Source organism: Oreochromis aureus, linkage group 7 (assembly GCF_013358895.1).
Source record: "Oreochromis aureus strain Israel breed Guangdong linkage group 7, ZZ_aureus, whole genome shotgun sequence".
Classification (NCBI taxonomy): Eukaryota; Metazoa; Chordata; class Actinopteri; order Cichliformes; family Cichlidae; genus Oreochromis; species Oreochromis aureus.
This window is the reverse complement of record NC_052948.1, coordinates 39,362,197-39,381,038: the sequence shown is the minus strand read 5'-3', so window position 1 is coordinate 39,381,038 and position 18,842 is coordinate 39,362,197. Positions and strand designations below refer to the sequence as shown.

Genomic DNA, 18,842 nt, shown 5'->3' with positions numbered 1-18,842 from the left:
GAACTCTTGCATGAATTATTATTTTAACACTCATCCTGTGTGAACAATTGCAACATATACTGTAGAGGGAAGTGGTACTGGCAAGTGACGCTGGGAGAGGAAGCAGAGAGGGGGAGATAGCAACAGCTGTGTGTGTGTGTAATAAAGTGTGTGTAGACATAGTGTTATGCTATGACCAATCTATTTCATATGAGGTAATTTAAATATTTTGGTGCACTGTGATGGTTACATTCTTCAGTGAAGTACAGTGCACTCTATGTAAAACTATTCTGTGTACAGAGAGTACACATTCCGGTGTGGTTTGAGTAATTGTTGAAGGAAAAAAAAGACCTGACCATTAAAACCAGTTAGCTAGTGCTTGTTACCAGACATTTGTAATAAGGTATTTGTGGGTATTGGGCAATTACAAGCTGTGCCCTGACTGCAGTTAGCCGCACAGCATACAGTATGTTAGCACTGGGATTCGTACTGGTTAATTCCCGTGTAGGAAATCTCCCCTAAATCTCACTCCCTGGTATAGTTCTAATGCTAACCCCCAATTATTTTTTTTTTGCTCATTTACTGCCTTTTTTATTATGTCAGCAAAATTTTCTAAACTAGCTACTTGCTTCAAGCTCAAAATTAAACCAGTATATTTAAACTGAAATACGTAAGTCTCGGTGAACTACAGTAAACAGACGGCAGGTGCATCACTCCCACACCTGCTCCATATGTACAGTACCTTTAGCCGCAGGACAGGCGCTTTGTTTGCTTTGTTGTGACGGTAACGCGCCTGCGTGCCAGCGCACTTTATTACACAGGTGAGCTCATCGAGCTGTGCTAACAAGAGGAAGGGCACAGTGCAGGTGAGGCCGAGCCTTATCGCGAATACCGAAAGTAACAGTATTACGAGGGATTCTTCTTTTTGTCGTTGTATTCGCCGTAATGCCGACCGTTTGGTAGGTTTTTAACAGGTTTTTAAAGTTAAAAGACTTTCTCGGGAAAAAAGCCTACGTCCAGCTTGTCTCGCTTATACCAGCCGCGCGCTTTGTATTTTGTTTTTCAGTATTAGATATTAATGCTAAAACATTAAAGGGATTTTCCCTGTAAAAGGTGGTGTTTTTCAAATCTCTTTAACGGACTAAATATCCTTTTTCCTCACCTGTAAAAGGACGAAATGACGGCCACGAAAGACATGGAGGATTTTTTCAAAACGGTAAACATGACACAGCTTTGTGCTACGCTGTTCTTTCTGAGACTCAACCTAAAATAGCTCAAATTTCATATGTACAATATTTGAAAGGCGATACTTTATACAGTAGTTAATTGTCATAGACTGTGTAATTACATTTAAAGGTGTAATTTCTGGCAGTGGTTGTCTGATAAACGTGTGTTCATTTTGCTAGAAATGTGTTAGCCTCACAAAAGCAAAGTATCATGTGTGCTGTCAGACCAGTTCCCACCACCATACCCCATATAATATTTTCTTGTTGTGTGTTCCAAGCTGTGTAACAGTAGTGTTTGCATCCGTGCATGTGTAGGTGGGGGAGGTGAGAGGCCTCATTGAAGAAATCTCCTGTCAAGCAGAGGATGTGGAGAGAAGACAAGCTGCCATCCTCATGCTTCCGAGTCAAGACAAGAGTAAGTGCTGATTTTTTTTTTTCAAAAAGAAGCAAGGACAAAAGTGAATTCTTCATTGTTATGCTGAAGCTTTCAAACTGTCTCAACTTCTCCGTGTCACACAACAGCAACAAGACACACACAAACGAAGAGGCTTAACAGCCTTTGACAAACACACCTGCAGCTGTTTGTACAGCAACAGACTTGGTAAATGTTACACAGATCAACATGCTTAGGAAGTTTAGATATAGCTTCAAAATCTGCATACACACACACACACATACACCCACAGATGGAGATAATAACAGTGTAGCGTGCAAAAGGTCACTAGGTACCTCAAATTAAACCGTCTCCAGCTTGTGCTGTTAGGTATTCTTTACACACCGTTATTAAGAAATGACTTGTTGTGCGTATAGCAGCAGTGCATTTTGTAGTTTATTTTTGAGTAGACAATATTAATACTCAAAAATGCAACTTCACTAGCCTCTATAAGATGCTCTTTTTATTCCTACTCATGTTACTGACCTGGTGCCAGTCCCCCAGCTCTTTCTTCTTAGTACCACTTACCTTTTTTAAAACCTTTTTTTAACATTTTCTTGTCCCATCCCGATTTTTTGAGACATTACATACATGACATTTGAAACAAAATGTTTTTTTTTTAATTGTACATTTTCTGTTATGAATAAAATATGAGTTTTTCAGATTTGCTGATCAATGCATTCTGTTTTTATTCACATTTTGCTCAACATCCCAACTGTTTTTAAAACTGCAGATATAACATGAACATCACAAAAGCACTATGTATAAAACTTAACCCTTTTTTGACACCCGTCTTTCATAATTTGCACCTGGGTGATATTCACCACACACAGTAGTTATTTCCTCTGAACTTGTTTTGTTCTTCCCAGGAAACAAAGATGAGCTGGAGTTGCTGAGCAATGAGACCAAGAAGAATGCTAAGTTAATCAAAGCAAGGCTAAAATGTAGGTGGACACAATTTTTTTGTAAAGCACTGCAAAATTAGCTTTTATGCAGGGTAAGTTTTTGTCATGCTTCAGTGTAGTTAGATAAAATTAATAATTTTTTCGATATGGATAATGCATATTTAGCTGTGTTGTTATTGTTTAGTATAATGAAAGTGGGGAGGATCAGTGCAGCTGAGTTCCTCATACACTGTGAATAGTTCGTAACACAGGATTTGACTTGTAAATGTGTAAAAAGGAAGTGTGGTGTAGCCCACTCGACATGCCATTTGTAAACAAGCTGACAATAACACTGAGCTCTTTACTGTAACTGCAGAAAAGGACTGTGACATAGCAGACTTTGTTTAGTTTTCACTTGGTCCTGTATTCATGTTAGATCGGATTGTTTTTCAGCAATGCAGAAGCCTGGGGATGAGACCGGAGCTACAGTAGCCCAACGTATTAGGAATAACCAGGTGTGCAAGTAGTTTTATTTCCTGCCATAAACCAGGTGCAAAATGATTGTCTGACACTCCTTTGCAGTCTCAAACACGCCCGACAAAATTACTCCTGACAGAGGTCTCTTTATTGACATTTGAATTGATTCACTTCATTCTCTTTCTTTGGCTCTCTTTCAACAGCACTCGTACTTGACTCGGTGGTTTGCTGAAGTCATGAAGGGTTACCATGAGGCACAAATTTCCTTCAGAGAAAAATGCAAGGCAAAAATTCAGAGACAGCTGGAGATTGGTAAGTTGCCAAATCTAAAAGGGAGCACTTGTCCCTCCTCATCCTCAGGTCAGGTTGTGTAAATGGATTTTATTTCATACACCAGTCCATACTGCGTTGTATGGAGGGCGCTTCTGCCAATGCTTTACTAGCAGGAAAACCTACACTAGTGTAAGTCACTGTGAGGGTGTTTGCATGGTAGTAGCACTTTGGATAATAAGCTGGTGTCATTTTGGAGCAGCAATTTACAGTCTACAGTTTATGGTCAGCACTGTGTTGTAAATAAGTGTCAGGTTCATTGTTCTTTCTCATGACTCACAACTTCACAGTATTATAACCAGCTTTCTATTATTTGTCATGTTTACAGTTTTCTTTTTCTCCTTTTGTAGTCTGAAGTTATTTTATACATTTAAACAGTAAAGCAAACTGTCCTTTCAATTCCTGTTAAAAAAGTGCTGCCTTACAGTTTACATGCACTCACAAACTACCTTATTAGATACACTTTATTATTATCTAATAAAGAGATTGGACTAACTTTCACCTTAATTCTTCATGGCATAGATTGAACAAGGTGCTGGAAACATTCCTCAGAGATTTTGTTTCATATTGACATGATGGCAGAACCCAGTATGGCAGCAAAGCCTGTACTAGACAAGCTGGTCGACCGGTCCATTTCATGCCTTGCCTCTCCAAACTTGCATTGAGCTGCAGGGGGAGATATTTCATTTCACGTTAACATGAAATTAATACAGCAAAGCGTTTAAGCACACTTTACTAACACATTTGGATGTAAATAGATATTAGCCACCTAGCTTAAATGAACTTCGTACCTTCTGTGGTCACTAGTGACTTCTTGGCTTTAAATATATTTTCTCCTCTCCTCTGCATGCATGTCCATTTCACGCTTCTGAGAGACAAAGCGTGAAATAGACATGGTGGATCGACGTATCTGTAGGACTCTTTGCTGTGATATCGGGTTATATAGCATCACACAGTTGATGCAGATTTGTCTGAACCATTGCTACAAGGCAAGACAGATCCACCTTTTCGCGTAGTTTACCCCAAATTCTGACCCTACAATCGTAATGTCGCAGCAGGAATGGAGGCTCATTATATCAGACGATGTTTATCTTATTTTCTGTTGACCATTTGTGGTGAGTCCATGTAAATGTAGACTCAGTTTCCTGTGATAGGAGTGGTACCCACTGGTTTTTTGTTGTTTTTTTTGCTGCTAGCCCATCACATTCAAGGTTCTATGTGTTCTACATTCAGAGATGTTCTTCTGCATGCCTTGGTTGTAATGAGAATGAGAATTTGAGTTACTGTTGCGTTCCTATCAGCTTGAAGCAGTCTGGCCATTCGCCTCTGTCCTCAGGCATCAACAAGGCATTTTTGCCCCGAAAACTCATGGGGTATTTTTTTGGCCTATTCCCTAAAAAAAAACCCTAGAGATGGCTGTGTGGGAAAATCTCAGTAGATCAACAGTTTCACACTAGCCAGTGTGACACCAACAAACATGTTACATTCAGAGTCACTTAAATCACCTTTTTCCACATTCTGGTGCTCAAATTCAACAGGTCACCTTGTCCATGTCTGCATGTCTAAATGCATGCACTGTGTTGCCATGTGATTGGTTGAATAAAGAGTTATGTTAAAAAGATGTTGAATAGGTGTACCTATAAAAGTGGCCAGTATGCTATGATAATTGCCAGTATGTTAATGCCATTAAATTTGATTTGTTTTTTCCTTCAAATCTACAATTGATGTTGTACCAAGCAGCTGGCAGGGTGAAAGTCTGTTTAATAAGCACTCATACATGCGGTTCCCCATGATAACATCTAGAATAGTTACAGGGTGCAGTGTATCTGTGAAAACTGCTTTTAAGTGTAGTACTTAAGCTGTCTTGCTCCACAGTATGATACACTGTAATTTAAATGTACAGTAGTACGTTTAGTAAACAGACTAATGTATATCATTATAGCAGTAAGTAGAAGTTGAGGTGTAATTGCGCCATCCTGTGGTGACTATCTAACTGCCATCCTTGGCAGCACAAAATAGGTCTTTGTCTGTTGTTATTTATTTAGTTGTTGTTCAATAAATTAAGTTCCACACACATAATGAAACTTATTTAGTATCTCTTGTTACTTTCAGTGAATAAAAGCACTACAGATAAAGAGATGGAGGAGATGTTGGAACGTAACAATCTTGCCATCTTCATATCTGATGTGAGTGGAATTTAACATCTTTTTTTCATCTTTTTTTTGGGTCACTCAGATATGCAGTTTTTGTAAGTTTGAAGCCATTTATATGATAATTTAAACACAGCTTGAGCATTTTCTCTTTCACAGATCACCTCTGACAGTCAGATTTCCAGCCAGGCTCTGACTGAGATTGAACTTCGCCATCAGGAAATCCTCTGCCTCGAGTCCAGCATTAAAGAGCTGCACGAGATATTTGTTGACACTGCCATGCTGCTGGAACTCCAGGTAAAACAAGCTACCTGGCCTGGGAATGTTTAATGAAGATTAATGTAACTTATTCGTGAATGACATTCATTATGTTTTTTTCTTCTCCCAGGGCGAGTTAATCAACAACATAGAAAGAAATGTCACAACTGCTGCAGAGTATGTAGACAGATCAAAAGAAGAAACAAGCAGAGCAGTTGACTACAAGAAGAATCCTTATAAAATAACATTTCGGCCGAACTTCTTGAAGTCCCTCAAGAAAAATAGTGCCCCTGATCCTGTGTGAACAGTGACTACACCAAATGTCCTGATGTGCATCGAAGTCAGTTTTATCTGATTTATGTTGCCTGTGTGCCCCTCAGGCTCCTTTCTAAAGGATTTTGATGACGCTGTTGTTTTAATGAAAAGAATTCATTTGATAATAGTAAAACGATTCTGTGGACAAGGCAGCAGCTTCGTAACACCACCTTCAGTCAGTGTATTTAGATTCCCAGTCCTCAGAGTTTAGGTTTTAGAAATGGCAAAACAGCCCCTTTTATGTTTTCCTTCAGTCTCTTATTTAGCCAGTAGGTGTCATGACAACACTACAGTGTTCCTTCTCTATTTGCTGCCCTTTAAAACTACGGTGCTGCATATTGTGTTGTTTTGTTTTTTTAATGTTTGTTTTTTAATGGTTTAATATAACACTGTGTTAAACTGAGAAAAAATGTCTGTAAACTGACCACGCCGATCTCAAAATAAACCTGCGAGGAATGGTGCGGTACTTAATTCATGGGTCTTTTATTATGATAGCACAAATTAAAGAGGGGAAGGGATTGCTTTGATGATTGAAGGCAGAACACAGGCAAAATCATATTTATAATGTAAGTGAAGGTCAACTTTAAGTTGATTTGGTTCAGCTAAAAAGCTATATGTTGTTTTTAGTGCTCACAGTGGCGAGCCATATTATGGGCAATAGTAGCAGAAACATTCATTCAGAAACATTTGGATGACTGATTAGAAGGTTAGGATTTCAAGCTTTCCTGTACCGCAATGTTAAGCACTCGGCCCTCTCCTCTTTAGCAGCACCCCGTGCTCTGACCTCAGCTTGCTAACAAGATGAGAATGTGCGACAATCAAAAAGAATGTTACTGTGGTGTAACTTTGTGAAAAAAAACAAAGGCTTGTATTAGAATGCTGTCGCAGGCCTGAAGAATTTCTCCTCACATAAAATCACTTCAAGGGCACAACTAAACAGTCTGGATGTACTTGCAGGAAGATGACAAAGTGTCTTATGCTATTAAGCCATGAGAACAACTTGTACAGGGATGAACCATTCTTCCAAAGGATGTCTCGGTTGGGGTTTAGCCAAAATAACAGTTCAGCATCTTCCTGTGGTGCTGCACTGTGTGGAGATTTAGTGATGGGGGAAGCCAGAAGATGATTTATGATGATGTCACTGTCATACTCACCAAACAGTTCAGCAAGCTTGTGTAAACTGAGGCATTGTCATGCTAGAAAACACTGCTCCCATCAGGATAGAAATGTTTTATTGCACAAAAAAGGCACTCGGAATAAATTTGCATTAATTTTCAGCAACACTTTGTCAAAAGGGACAAGTCCACCAAAACCACCACCTTCAAGAAAAATCTGGAAATGTCTGCATTTATGTTTCTTCCAATGACTGCAGTCACTTGTCTACACTGACTCTTACCTGGGCCTTAAGTGCAATAGGTACCTGTTTAAAATTATTGCGTGTGCACGTTTTTCAGTGAGATCTAACTGGAGTGGAGGATGAGCAAGCATATTCCTGCATTATGGGACTGCTGCCAGGTTGAACCCATTGACTTATCCATTAGGCTGCGTTTCTCGCTCTCTTCCCCCCTCCTCCCCTCGCTACAGCTCCTGGATAAGATTTCACAGCACCTTTAGCACTTTGCTGAAAGCTTGGATTTTCAAACAGGGAGGGAAGAAGGATGGGAGATAAGGATGACGATGTCATTTAAAGACACAAAAAGAGAAAAGGGGTGCAAGAAGATAAGGAAGACAATGAAACTGATACAGCACTACATAAAAAGATGGTTTCTTTATTGGTTGTGCCAGGTTGGCGAGGGCCCACAAAATAGGGCTTGGCCACAAAGGACTGAGTGGTGTGTGATGACATCAAATGTTAGGCCCTGCATTTTTGCTTTGAAAGGTCATCCCTGTGTTTGTCATTTAAGCAAACAGTAGGCTAATGGGCTGAAAGTGGCCCGTCTCCAAAAGAACCATTAAACGTTTCCCCAGTTGGAATGGACAACAAGGATCGACTAATAGATTAGAGGAAAAGGTTGAAGGTGGGTAACAGTCTCTTTTTCTGCCTCCGCAAGGAGTCTGGCTTACTTCTTCACTTTGCCCTGGGCAGCTACAGCCTCCATGGCCTTCTTTACAGTTTCCTCATCACCGAGGAAAGACATGGGCTTAATGGGCTTCAGGTTGGCATCCAACTCATACACAATTGGGATTCCTGTGGGAAGGTTCAGCTCCATTATGGCTGCATCAGACATACCTGGTGATGCAAGCAGACAGAGCAGATGGAGACATGTGGAGATCAGCAGCAGGGGGATGTAACTGATACAATACACTGTACTGTAAGTCTGTCAGAATCCCAGCAACATAGACAGGACTATGTTGAACAACAGAAAAAAAAGTAAAGCACGTTTTCTTTATATCTCAGTGTATTTTAAGTTCCCACAGGTCTGCCTCTGTCTCTCAACACTGGACCTGCCACTCCTATCTGACATTTACTATTGCCCTTGAAGCTCTTTAAAACCCTTATCCGTCTCTGGGCTGCTCCTTGAAAAAGTACAACCTTTCTACATAAAGGTCGTGACTGTAATGGGAACCAAGCTCATGACCCTCTACCCTGTCCCTGAGATCTGGTGTGAGCCTCTGCTGCTATTTATAGACAATGCAATCCACAACTCTTGTCTGTATGTGTGTAAAGTCTGTGTAAGTGCGTGACACTGGCTATTCAGGTCAACTTTTTGCAGAAGTCTTTGGCTATCATGAAAGAATTTCACTGTTAAGTGTTTTGCAGCGTCATTTTTTAAGTCACTCTATCTAATGTGTCTGACCTTCTCATTCTTTTCTGTTTGTAAGCTTTGTCCACAGTGCTTACCCTCTAAGTGCTTGACAATGCCACGGAGGCTGTTCCCATGGGCAGCAATGATGACATTCTTCCCAGCTTTGATTTCAGGAACAATCACTTCATTCCAGAAAGGCAGAGCACGGGCAATGGTATCTTTAAGTGACTCACATGTGGGCAGCTCACCAGGCTTCAAGCCTTTGTAACGCCGAGACTGGAGGCAAAAACAACACCGCAAAGTACAAAAGCTTAATAACTGACAGCACTCTCAAATTCTGGAGCTCTTTAAGCTTAGAAATGATTAAGCTACTTTGCACTTGTCTCACCTCGCTGATGATTTTGTGATAAGGGTGGTCCTTATCCATGGGTGGAGGTGGGATGTCAAAGGAACGACGCCAAATCTTCACCTGCTCTTCACCGTGCTTTTCAGCCGTCTCTGCCTTGTTGAGTCCAGTGAGGCCTCCGTAGTGGCGCTCATTCAGACGCCAGGTACGAATCACAGGCAGCCACATCTGGTCTGTGCCCTCCATGATGGTCCACAGGGTCTTGATGGCACGTTTCAGCACAGAGGTGTAGCACACATCAAACTTCATGCCTGCCTCCTTGATAGCCTGGGCACCACGCTTGGCCTCCTCCAAACCCTTTTCACTGAGGTCAGCATCGAACCAGCCACAGAAGCGGTTCTCTTGGTTCCAGGCGCTCTCACCATGGCGAACAATAACCAAACGATGGGCGGCAGCCATGCTTAATACTGTTTCCCTAGATTTTTACTTAAACAAGACACAGAGCCCTCAGCCCTCCTAAGTTGTGGACACTCACACACACTCTGGCTCACCAACAGTAAGCCCAAGGCAGCATACCACACCCTTTTTATAGCAACCTGGATCATGGCAATGCGTAGCAGACAGGCCTTCTTTACTTTCCCCCTGTGAGAGGCCTTCATACTCTGATGGACACGCTGGGAGGACCAATAGAGCCAGGCCTCTATCCTGGGACATGTGGTGTCTGGGAAGGCCAGAGGTCAGATACTGATCCAGAATAGCAACATGACTTTTAAACTGACATCTGTGCAAGAAAAGTGTAAAGATCAGAGTTGTAACCTCATGCTGAGATGAAGCGTTTCCTCACTCTTCAACTCACTGCACAGTGATGATTTTGTATGTTTAGTAAATATTTGTCCACAGGGCATTTGTTGTGTGGGCATAACAGTGACCGTACGACTCATGCAGGTCCTCTCTGTTCCACTATGGCTGGAGAAATTCCATTTTCAGTGTGTCACCAAACAGCTGCGTACAGTAGCTGCCAGTGCCAGCAGAAAAAAAAACTATGGGGCTGACTACTAGTGCTAGATTTACTCTTACTTCTATAAACAACAATTAATTATTATCATAAAGAAGATAATATCTAAAGAACAAGATAAAGGTGCATAAACAATAAAAGGAGTGTGCAAAAGTCTGTACGAAGGGCTTATCTTGGTGCAACATAGAGACATTATCAAGTCAGTGTCAAATCTGTAATCAGGGTAATATTTAAGGTGTTATTTCAATGCATCACCTCTAGGAGCTGCTCTAGTATCATATAGATTATGTTTACCATTGTGTTACATGAAACTTGTTTTTATGAGATAAAAACACAACATAAAAAACCTTTGTGAATTACAGTGAGAATGTTTTAGAGGTATGTTGAAAACAAAATGAGTTACTAATCCAATAATCCACTTTCCACCATATGATAGAAAATTGGCACCATCTCTGCTGCATTCTTTGATTAAAATTTAATGACTTTGTATCCTTAGTCTTGAATAGAAAAAGGCCTGGCACTCCACCAAAGTGAACCTATGACATATGCTGCTGAGACAAATAATCACATATCACACAAGCATTTTCATTATTTTTCATTAAATTTAATGCAGGGAAGAGAAAATACACTGATAGATAAAGAGCTGACAAAGCAGGGGCACTGAGCTGCAGAGCTGTCAGGCAAAGTAGATGCCTTGGGTCCTGAACAATCAAATTTATGATCCAGAGGAAATACAATAATCCAAAAATAGAATATTAATGGAACTCCAGGCATGACGCCAACCTGCATCATGTGATCATGACACTGAGTTTTTCTTCTATACGGAGTATAAACTAATGAGAAGGATTGTGACAAGGAAGAAGAAAAGTTGCTATTTTTTAATTTTTATGGATAGTACAAGATGTTTAACAGACAATGATGGGAATGATGGGTAGTCTTTCAACCAAAATTCTCTGTGTGCTGCCTACCATCAAAAAACTGTCTGGCAAGTCTTGCGGAATGGGAAAAGTTAAGTTGGAAAATAAATATAATATAAATACTTGTATTTACCAAATAGACAATCAGTTATTATGTTAATTTAAGTTGTGTCTGGTGGTGGCTGGATGGATGGATGGATAGATAGATGGATGGTATTTTTGGCCCTCTGGTGGTCAAACTGGACTAATGCATCTTATTAGTTTATTCCACCAAGACAGCAGATGCTATCATGAATCACAAAATTGTTGCTCTTGTCAGAAGTATGATGCTGCATCATTTTTTGTAAAATGCTAGCAATGTTGACTGCAATAATAATGTCGTCTTCACATGTAGGCTGAGCTTTTATGTTAGTCAGCATCGTAGAGGCAAGAAGTACCAACCTGGAAATTAGCGCTGTAAGTGATTTAATGTGTTTGGGAAGAGAAGTTAATGATCTGCTTTCTCTGTTTTATTTCCCCAGGTCCTGTAAGCTCCTTGTCTGCCAGAAATCGCCCCGATGCAGATTGTCATACTGCTGTTACGGTGGGAAAAAAGTGTACACGGGGGAGTTTGTGTGATCACAACTGTTACGATGAGTCAGCCAGGAGCGCAGCCCATGCAGCTCCCACTGAAGCCCCCCCCACCTCCCACCACCTGCCTCCTTTCTATTTGGGCACAGCACTGCCTACAGGCACCAGGGGCCTTTGCTGCAAAGGCAAAGTACACCAGCCATACATGCTGTAGAGCTTTCCCATATACAACAATAGACAATTACACAAAACTGCACAATTCATGGTGCAAAACACTGCAATGCACTTCATTTATTCATAAAGCTGGAAAGAAAAATGAATCTTTGAACGGAAACTCTTTATCTCACAAATGCGGGGGCACGCGCGCGCACACACACACACATGCCATATGTAGCAGTATGGATATGTTTTCTCCTGTTTCAAATCATGAGGGCAACACAATATGTAACTAGTCACTGAATATTTTAAATATCTTGTGTTGCTGTTATGGACAATATGATGCTTTTGAGAATATTTGTTCTATATATATATAGCAGAGGGGGTATTTGGGTGAACACACAATTTTCAACTTCTGCAGAAAAACAAATCACAGTAAATATTCTTTAACTAAAGGATCAAAAAAGAGTATTAAACACACCCTGCACATAATAATTAATAACCTTTAACAGCAAACAGCAGAGCCTGTTGACAAAAATCAAAGTCAATGATGGTATTTCTGCAGGCTTTGCTATACCGTACGATACATGTTGTATTCATTTATAGTTAAGACTTTGTTTTAGCTGCACATTAACCCACTCTAAGTCAGGCCTTTAATTGTGTTATGCCATCTGTTTGTGTGGGATTTTGATCATTGCAGGTGTTTTGAGGCCATGGCTGTAGTTCTGCTCCCCACCACACGGAGAGATGCTGTGTCACGATTGTCAAATGAGGACACCCCGGCCCCACCCTCACCCTTTTTCCTGCAGTGAGTGAGAAGATAGAAAATGTGTTTGAGTGACGTTTTGTCATTTTTACAACATAAAATTACTGTAATAACTGTACAGTTTCTTAAAAAGATCGGGTTATGTGTTTAAAGTGGCCATGTGATAGACTTTTTTAAAGTTTTGCTGTAGTCTTAAAAATGATTGAAAAAAGCTGTTTTTATATTCTAGTTTATTTAGAAACTGTTTTTCTTCCTCTCTGCTTTTAACCCTCGCTCTTTTCCCTCCTCCAAGAATTCCCATGGCTCGTATCTTTCTCATTTCTTGCCATTGCAGTGTAAACCTATCAAGCCTTCATTGTCAGAGGGTGTAGAAAGTGCTTGCGTCAGCCCCCACCATCCAGCTATAAAAGCGCAGGCTGCTGCAGCAGCAAGCAGTCAAGACTTAAACCCGAGCCCTTCGTACACCTCCACACGCACACATACAGAAAGAGGAGAGGAAGAGCAACTTTTCCTCCCAACACTCAACCATGAGTAGCATCGGATATGACCCTTACTACTCCACCTCATCGTACAGACGCTATTTTGCCGAGCCTCCTGCACGTGTGGTGGTAACTAGAGGGAGGACCCACTCTGGTTTCTCTACTCATGCATCCCCACTGTCTTCCTCCCGTCTGCAGTACTCCTCTCCTGGCCGTGTGCTCTACTCTTCTTCCTCATCAGCCGCTTCCCTGGAGCTGGAACTCAGCCAAGCGGCCCAGATCAGCTCCGAGTTCCGAGCTGTACGCACACAAGAGCGCAGCCAGCTGCAGGACCTTAATGACCGTTTTGCCGGTTTCATCGAGAGAGTGCGTGAGCTGGAGCAGCAGAACCGTGCCTTGGAGGCAGAACTGCTGCTGCTGAGGCAAAGGCACTCTGAGCCATCCCGCCTGAGAGCACTGTATGAGCAAGAGGCCCGGTCCCTGAGAGCAGCTGTGGATGAAGCTAGGGCAGAACAACAGGCTGTCCTAAGTCAGAGAGAGAGGCTGGAGCAAACCCTGAGTGCTCTGCAGGGTCGATATGAGCAGGAGGTGTTGGCTCGTGAAGAAGCTGAGGGCAAGCTGATGGAGGCCCGTCGTGAGGCCGACGAGGTTGCCTTAGCAAAGGCTGAGCTGGAGAAAAGTGTGGAAATCCTGCTGGACGAGCTGGCCTTCCTCAAGAGGATTCATGAGGGTGAGGTGGTTGAACTTCAGGCCCAAGTCCAGCTGGGTGTGCAGGTGGCTGTGGAATCTGAGGCTGCCGCTCCGGACCTCTCTGGGGCTCTCAGGGACATCCGGTCCCAGTATGAAAGGCTGGCTGCCAGGAACATGCAGGCAGCTGAAGAGTGGTTCAGAAGCAAGGTAGGCTCCCTGACTGAAACTGTGGCCCAGCACACTGATGCTGTGAGAAGCTCCAAGGACGAAGCAGGAGAGTACCGACGCCAGCTACAAGCCCGCGTACTGGAAATCGATGCATGCAGAGGCCTCAATGAATCCCTGGAAAAACAGCTGCATGACATGGAGGAGAAACAGAGTGCAGAGATAGCAGCTATGCAGGTCTGTAAATGTGGTCCAGATCTTTGAAGTGTGTTACTTAAGGTTTTCATTTGATCCTGCAGTATGTTATTTCCCTTTGTCTCATTGTATAAAACAAGACTTAACTTTGATTTTTATTTAGGATACCATTGGAGAACTGGAGAGTGAGCTGAGGGGCACTAAACAGGAAATGGCACGCTACCTGAAGGAGTACCAGGACCTTCTGAATGTCAAGATGGCTCTGGACATCGAGATTGCTGCATACAGGTAATAGGTGAAACAGGGAGTGAGTCTGATAAAGGATAAAGGGTTTCTTTTTAGTGTGGCAAAATTATATAGAAACTCCTATTTAGAGGCACCTAGGAAATGCATGAAACTGATGTTTTTGGATTTGTATCAGAGTCAGTGAATTTTTTTACATTTAATGTCTGACACATGAATCATGTAGACATGTTAGAAGGTACTGAGGAATTCAGGTATCTCTATTGTATTTCACAGCAAAATGTATTATAAAGAAATATCTCATTTAAATTACACGATTAATCTTTAACACTGATTCCAACAAATTGTACTTGAATTAAATGTAAAAGTGGTAGGAAAGGGCCATCAAAGGGGAAACAAAAGTGGAAAATGACTTCATTGTTGGCTTTGCTATGAAATCCCTCTTTAGAGCATAGTGAAGCTATATGTGCTTCATTTTATGCACATCATCTCAGAATATATAATTCTGAGAGCAAATAAATGGCCACTTACTGTTACATTTAAGACCGATGTTTTTAACTGATCTCCCATCCTTTCTTTTCATTGTTTTACACAGGAAGCTCCTGGAAGGGGAGGAGTCTCGCTTCAGCGTAGGCATGGCTGGGGGAGTGTCCCCGTTGTACAGCCACAGTTTGTCAGCGCCCTCTTTCGCTAGGCCTGTCTTCTCCAGCCTGAGCTCTGGCACCTCCTACCTGATGACCTCACGCCTGCTCAGCTCCAGTGTCAGCACCACTGAAGGCATCATCTCTGCCAGTCACGCCCAACAAGCAGAGGCCAGCCCACCTGGTGAGGAGGAGGTGGAAGAGGAGGAAAAGGAGGAAGAGGAAGCTAAGGAAGAAGAGGTGGGAGAAGAAACAGAGGAGAAAAAAGATGAAGAGGAAGGTGGGGAGGAGGGTGAGAAAGAAGATGAAGCTAAGGAAGTAGAGGAAGAGGATAAGGAAGAAGGCGAGGGTTGGTTTAACTTGCTCAGTCATGTTCTATCAGTCAAATAAATATCAATTATTAGTGTCATGGTAACTAAATTGTCATCTGTTGATTCAGGTGGTGATGAAGAGGAGCAAAAGGAAGATGCAGCAGAAGCTGCTGAAGATGAAGGAGAGAAAGAGGGAAAAGATGAAGGGGAGGAAACTGAAACACAAGAGGAGGCAAAAGCAGAAGGAGCTGATGACAAAGAAGATGATACAAAAGATGAAGCACAAGAGCAGGAGGAAGAAGTTCAAAAGAGTGAGGAGAAAGAAGATAAAGCTGATGCCAAGAAGGAAGACAAAGCCGATGACAAAGACATGAAAGCTGCTCCGAAAAAAGATGACAAAGCCGAAGCAAAAAAGGAGAAAGATGAAGAGAAAGCTGCCCAACCTGAGCCAGCTGAAGAGAAGAGCACAAAGGATAAAAAGTAAACCGTTATGGTCAAAACAGTCCACAAAAAAACTGCAGCTTAAAGACAGGTAGAGGCAACAGCGCTGTCCTCTTAGATCTGCTTGTTAACATGGTGCTCAATAACACAGTCCAACAGCCATTTAAAGCAACAAATCAAGGTTAAATGCTTACCAATGTTCCAAATAGCCCATAAAGGTCTTGTTGCACAGTTCTGAGTGAATGTAATTGTATGTGTGTGAGAGTTCTGGTGGGTAAATAAATTATTCTTAAAGCCGTGCATCTCACTGAGTTTGAGCCCTGATTTAAAGATTATGCTGACATGAATACAGATTTATGATATAGTCCTCATAAGCACTTGGAAATGTAGAGACATGTGTTGATTTATTATTTCCTCAGCAGTCAGAGAGGTGAGCAGCCCAATCACTTACCGCACTCACACTGACAAATACAGACATTTAGTGTCACAACATTGCCTCTAAGATAATTGCTATCCTGCTGTGTTATAAACACTGTCACAAAAGATCCTGCTGTAGTTCAAGATTGATTCTGAACATCGAAGAATGTGGCTTAAAAACCATAATCTTCATCTTACAAATAAAAAAAACTGTTTAGTAGTAAAATCAGTTTAATACTTTCATCTTCTATACTGTCTGAAATCACTTGCTGCTCACCATATACTGGGTTACAGAGCAAGTTTGTAACTTTTCAACGCTGTCTAGATTTATAGTGAGTATCTGAACTCACTGTGTAGTTTACTCAAAGTATCACACATTGCCTCTAAGAATAGCATCCAATGGTAGTCACGAGCCTAGTCCTTCAAAGCACTGAGATCATTATACATTGCATTGAAGGGAAAATGACAAATGGTTTTGAGGAAGAAAAGAAGCATCAAGGGCTGCAAAGTATTCATCTTCATTAAGCTAAGGTAATATGCTCAGTATATTATCAGAAATATCACAGATATATATGTTGGCATTTACACATAGCTAAATTTCATCTACCACATTACAACTGTGTAACAGCAATGAAGAACTGAAAAGAAAATCATCCCAATAATATCAAAAAAGTCTTACTCGTGTCACCAATTACCTTAAAGTATTGTTATCTAATTGGATTCCCTACACAAGGAATTGAGAGTAGTGAAGTTCAGAGCATTAAAAGGCATGTTTTCATTTGAATAGTGATTTAAGAGGTGGAGTCTGCTGACACAGGCTGCTGTTGTTCGTAGACTGGGAGTCACTGAACTGGAAATGTCGCCAGTGTTTGTGATGTGAGTGCCTTTTAGGGCATTTTAGGTTTATTAGCATTGATTACCTCCATTGATTAGCAGCAGAAGTGACAAAAGTACTGACTTTCTTTATTTAAGTAGAAGTACAGATGCCTTTACTCCAGTAAAAGTTGTAGTACTGAAGCAACTTTTTTTACTCAAGTAAAAGCAAAAAAGTACAGGCTCTGAATTTACTCAGAGTAACAATGTAACAAGTAGCTACACAATTCTACCAGCCATTTTTGTACAAAGGTAATTGAACCTTGTGCTATATTAATATAATAATAATTAAATATTAGTATATGAGAATATAGAAATTAGTAACATTTACATTCTAATTTCAGTCAAACTGCTGTGTTTGAGTCTATTATACAGGGCACATGCAGTGAAAGAGAATTTAAAAAAATAGCTATTTTCTGTCACCTACGTTGCAGATGGGGACTTTCCCTCCACACCTAAACAGTAAAACAAGTCAGGGGTTAAAGTGGGATTCAGCAGGTCGGGAAACCTGATCTGTAGTGATCTGTGTACTGGATCAGCATGGGGAAAATAATCAAAACTCACAATAATTTCTAATATGAGCTTCAGTCGATATTCTTGGTGTACATGATGTGAACAGCTGACCTGTTGCTCTTTGTGGATTGAATTGGCTGATGTCCATCCCCTACAGTGACACTACTTTGTTTATACTGTCTTTACACTAGACTGTATAAAGTTGGAAGTCAGTGAATGAATTTAAACATCATCAGCTTAAATGCAAAATTCATCTTTGCTTCGCTTGATGTAACCTCACTTCAGGCTTCCTCCTCTTCTGTAGTGCTAGCCAGATTCTGAAGTACCGCAAACACAACTTAATATAAATATAATATAATAAAAACACTACATGAAAGTACAGATATTTGTTTAAAAATTTAGGGAAATATAGTTAAAAGTTTTCAGAAAAATAAATACTCAAGTAAAAGTTCAGATACCTGAAAATTCTACTTAAGCACAGTAAAGAAGTATTTGTACGTCATTACTTCCCACCTGTGATTAGCAGGAATTGTGTGTATGCATCCATCTTTTATATACAGTCTATAGCCCTACTATAGTCTATAAGCGCAGCAGCCTTGGGCTCTGGGCGAGTAAAGGGATGCTTAGATGCTTAAAAGTGACGCTTCTCACTTTTAAGACAAAGAATACATTTATTTTAATAAATTTATTTATTTTAAAGTTTACTGATAAAGAAAGAGAGGAATGGAGGCCAGAGAAACGAGCTTCCATGACTGCCAAGTTCGCTTGATTTCTTTAAAAAGAAAAGTAGCAACAAGAACCAAACTCACTTGTCCAGGATTTAATGTTTCTAAACTGGTGCAATGCGGAGAAGTGCGAGTAAACTACGAGTTACTTTATTTCCATGTATTTATTTTGAAATGAAATTCATGCTGATACTAATGATTAACCAGTGACACCCAACCAAGATTGCCCATAGCATTGTTTTCCCAATTATCTCAAATAGCTCCCTGTAGTTAATATTCTGTTATCTCTCCTAATGTGATTTTTTTGTTTGTTTGTTTTTGTTTAAAAATGCCATTCACACACAAACACACGCTGGTCCACGTCATTAACTTAGGCTTTTGGGACCCTTGTGGTGGGTTTTTAAAAAAGACACTGATCCTATTTAATACTGATTTTCTGCACCCAGCCTGTCAGTGATCACATCTGTCGTCACTGCTGGGTTTATGTTGCTGTTGACAGGAAACAAACCAAAGGCACATTTTATATTAAATGATATTTTTTGAAAACATCCTGGGAATATTATTACAGCACCACAGCTCT

At 40.9% G+C, this 18,842-nt stretch overlaps 3 protein-coding genes across 4 annotated transcripts; 2 read left to right on the top strand and 1 right to left on the bottom strand.

The window, feature by feature from the left end:
• The first annotated feature begins 752 nt into the window (after window positions 1–752).
• LOC116316898 (syntaxin-2-like) lies at window positions 753–6,523 on the top strand. Of its 2 annotated transcripts, none has more exons than XM_031735544.2 (9): window positions 753–845; window positions 1,151–1,195; window positions 1,521–1,620; window positions 2,508–2,582; window positions 2,976–3,037; window positions 3,203–3,311; window positions 5,442–5,515; window positions 5,639–5,776; window positions 5,868–6,523. In XM_031735544.2, exons 2-9 carry the CDS (start codon window positions 1,157–1,159, stop codon window positions 6,039–6,041), a joined length of 771 nt encoding a protein of 256 aa, XP_031591404.1. In that variant the 5' UTR covers window positions 753–845; window positions 1,151–1,156; the 3' UTR covers window positions 6,042–6,523. The 2 variants fall into 2 exon arrangements, with proteins under 2 accessions (XP_031591404.1, XP_031591405.1); XM_031735545.2 differs by having other exon boundaries at window positions 823–938.
• Window positions 6,524–7,795: 1,272 nt separating this feature from the next.
• On the bottom strand, window positions 7,796–9,697 carry pgam2 (phosphoglycerate mutase 2 (muscle)). The gene is made up of 3 exons (XM_031735539.2): window positions 9,188–9,697; window positions 8,895–9,075; window positions 7,796–8,282 (listed from the first exon to the last, which is right to left on the bottom strand). The coding sequence occupies exons 1-3, from the start codon at window positions 9,602–9,604 to the stop codon at window positions 8,113–8,115; spliced, it is 768 nt and encodes a 255-aa protein (XP_031591399.1). The 5' UTR covers window positions 9,605–9,697; the 3' UTR covers window positions 7,796–8,112.
• A 3,301-nt stretch (window positions 9,698–12,998) lies between these two features.
• On the top strand, window positions 12,999–16,027 carry LOC116316895 (neurofilament light polypeptide-like). The gene is made up of 4 exons (XM_031735540.2): window positions 12,999–14,140; window positions 14,262–14,386; window positions 14,937–15,331; window positions 15,422–16,027. Exons 1-4 carry the CDS (start codon window positions 13,097–13,099, stop codon window positions 15,775–15,777), a joined length of 1,920 nt encoding a protein of 639 aa, XP_031591400.1. The 5' UTR covers window positions 12,999–13,096; the 3' UTR covers window positions 15,778–16,027.
• Window positions 16,028–18,842: the final 2,815 nt, after the last annotated feature.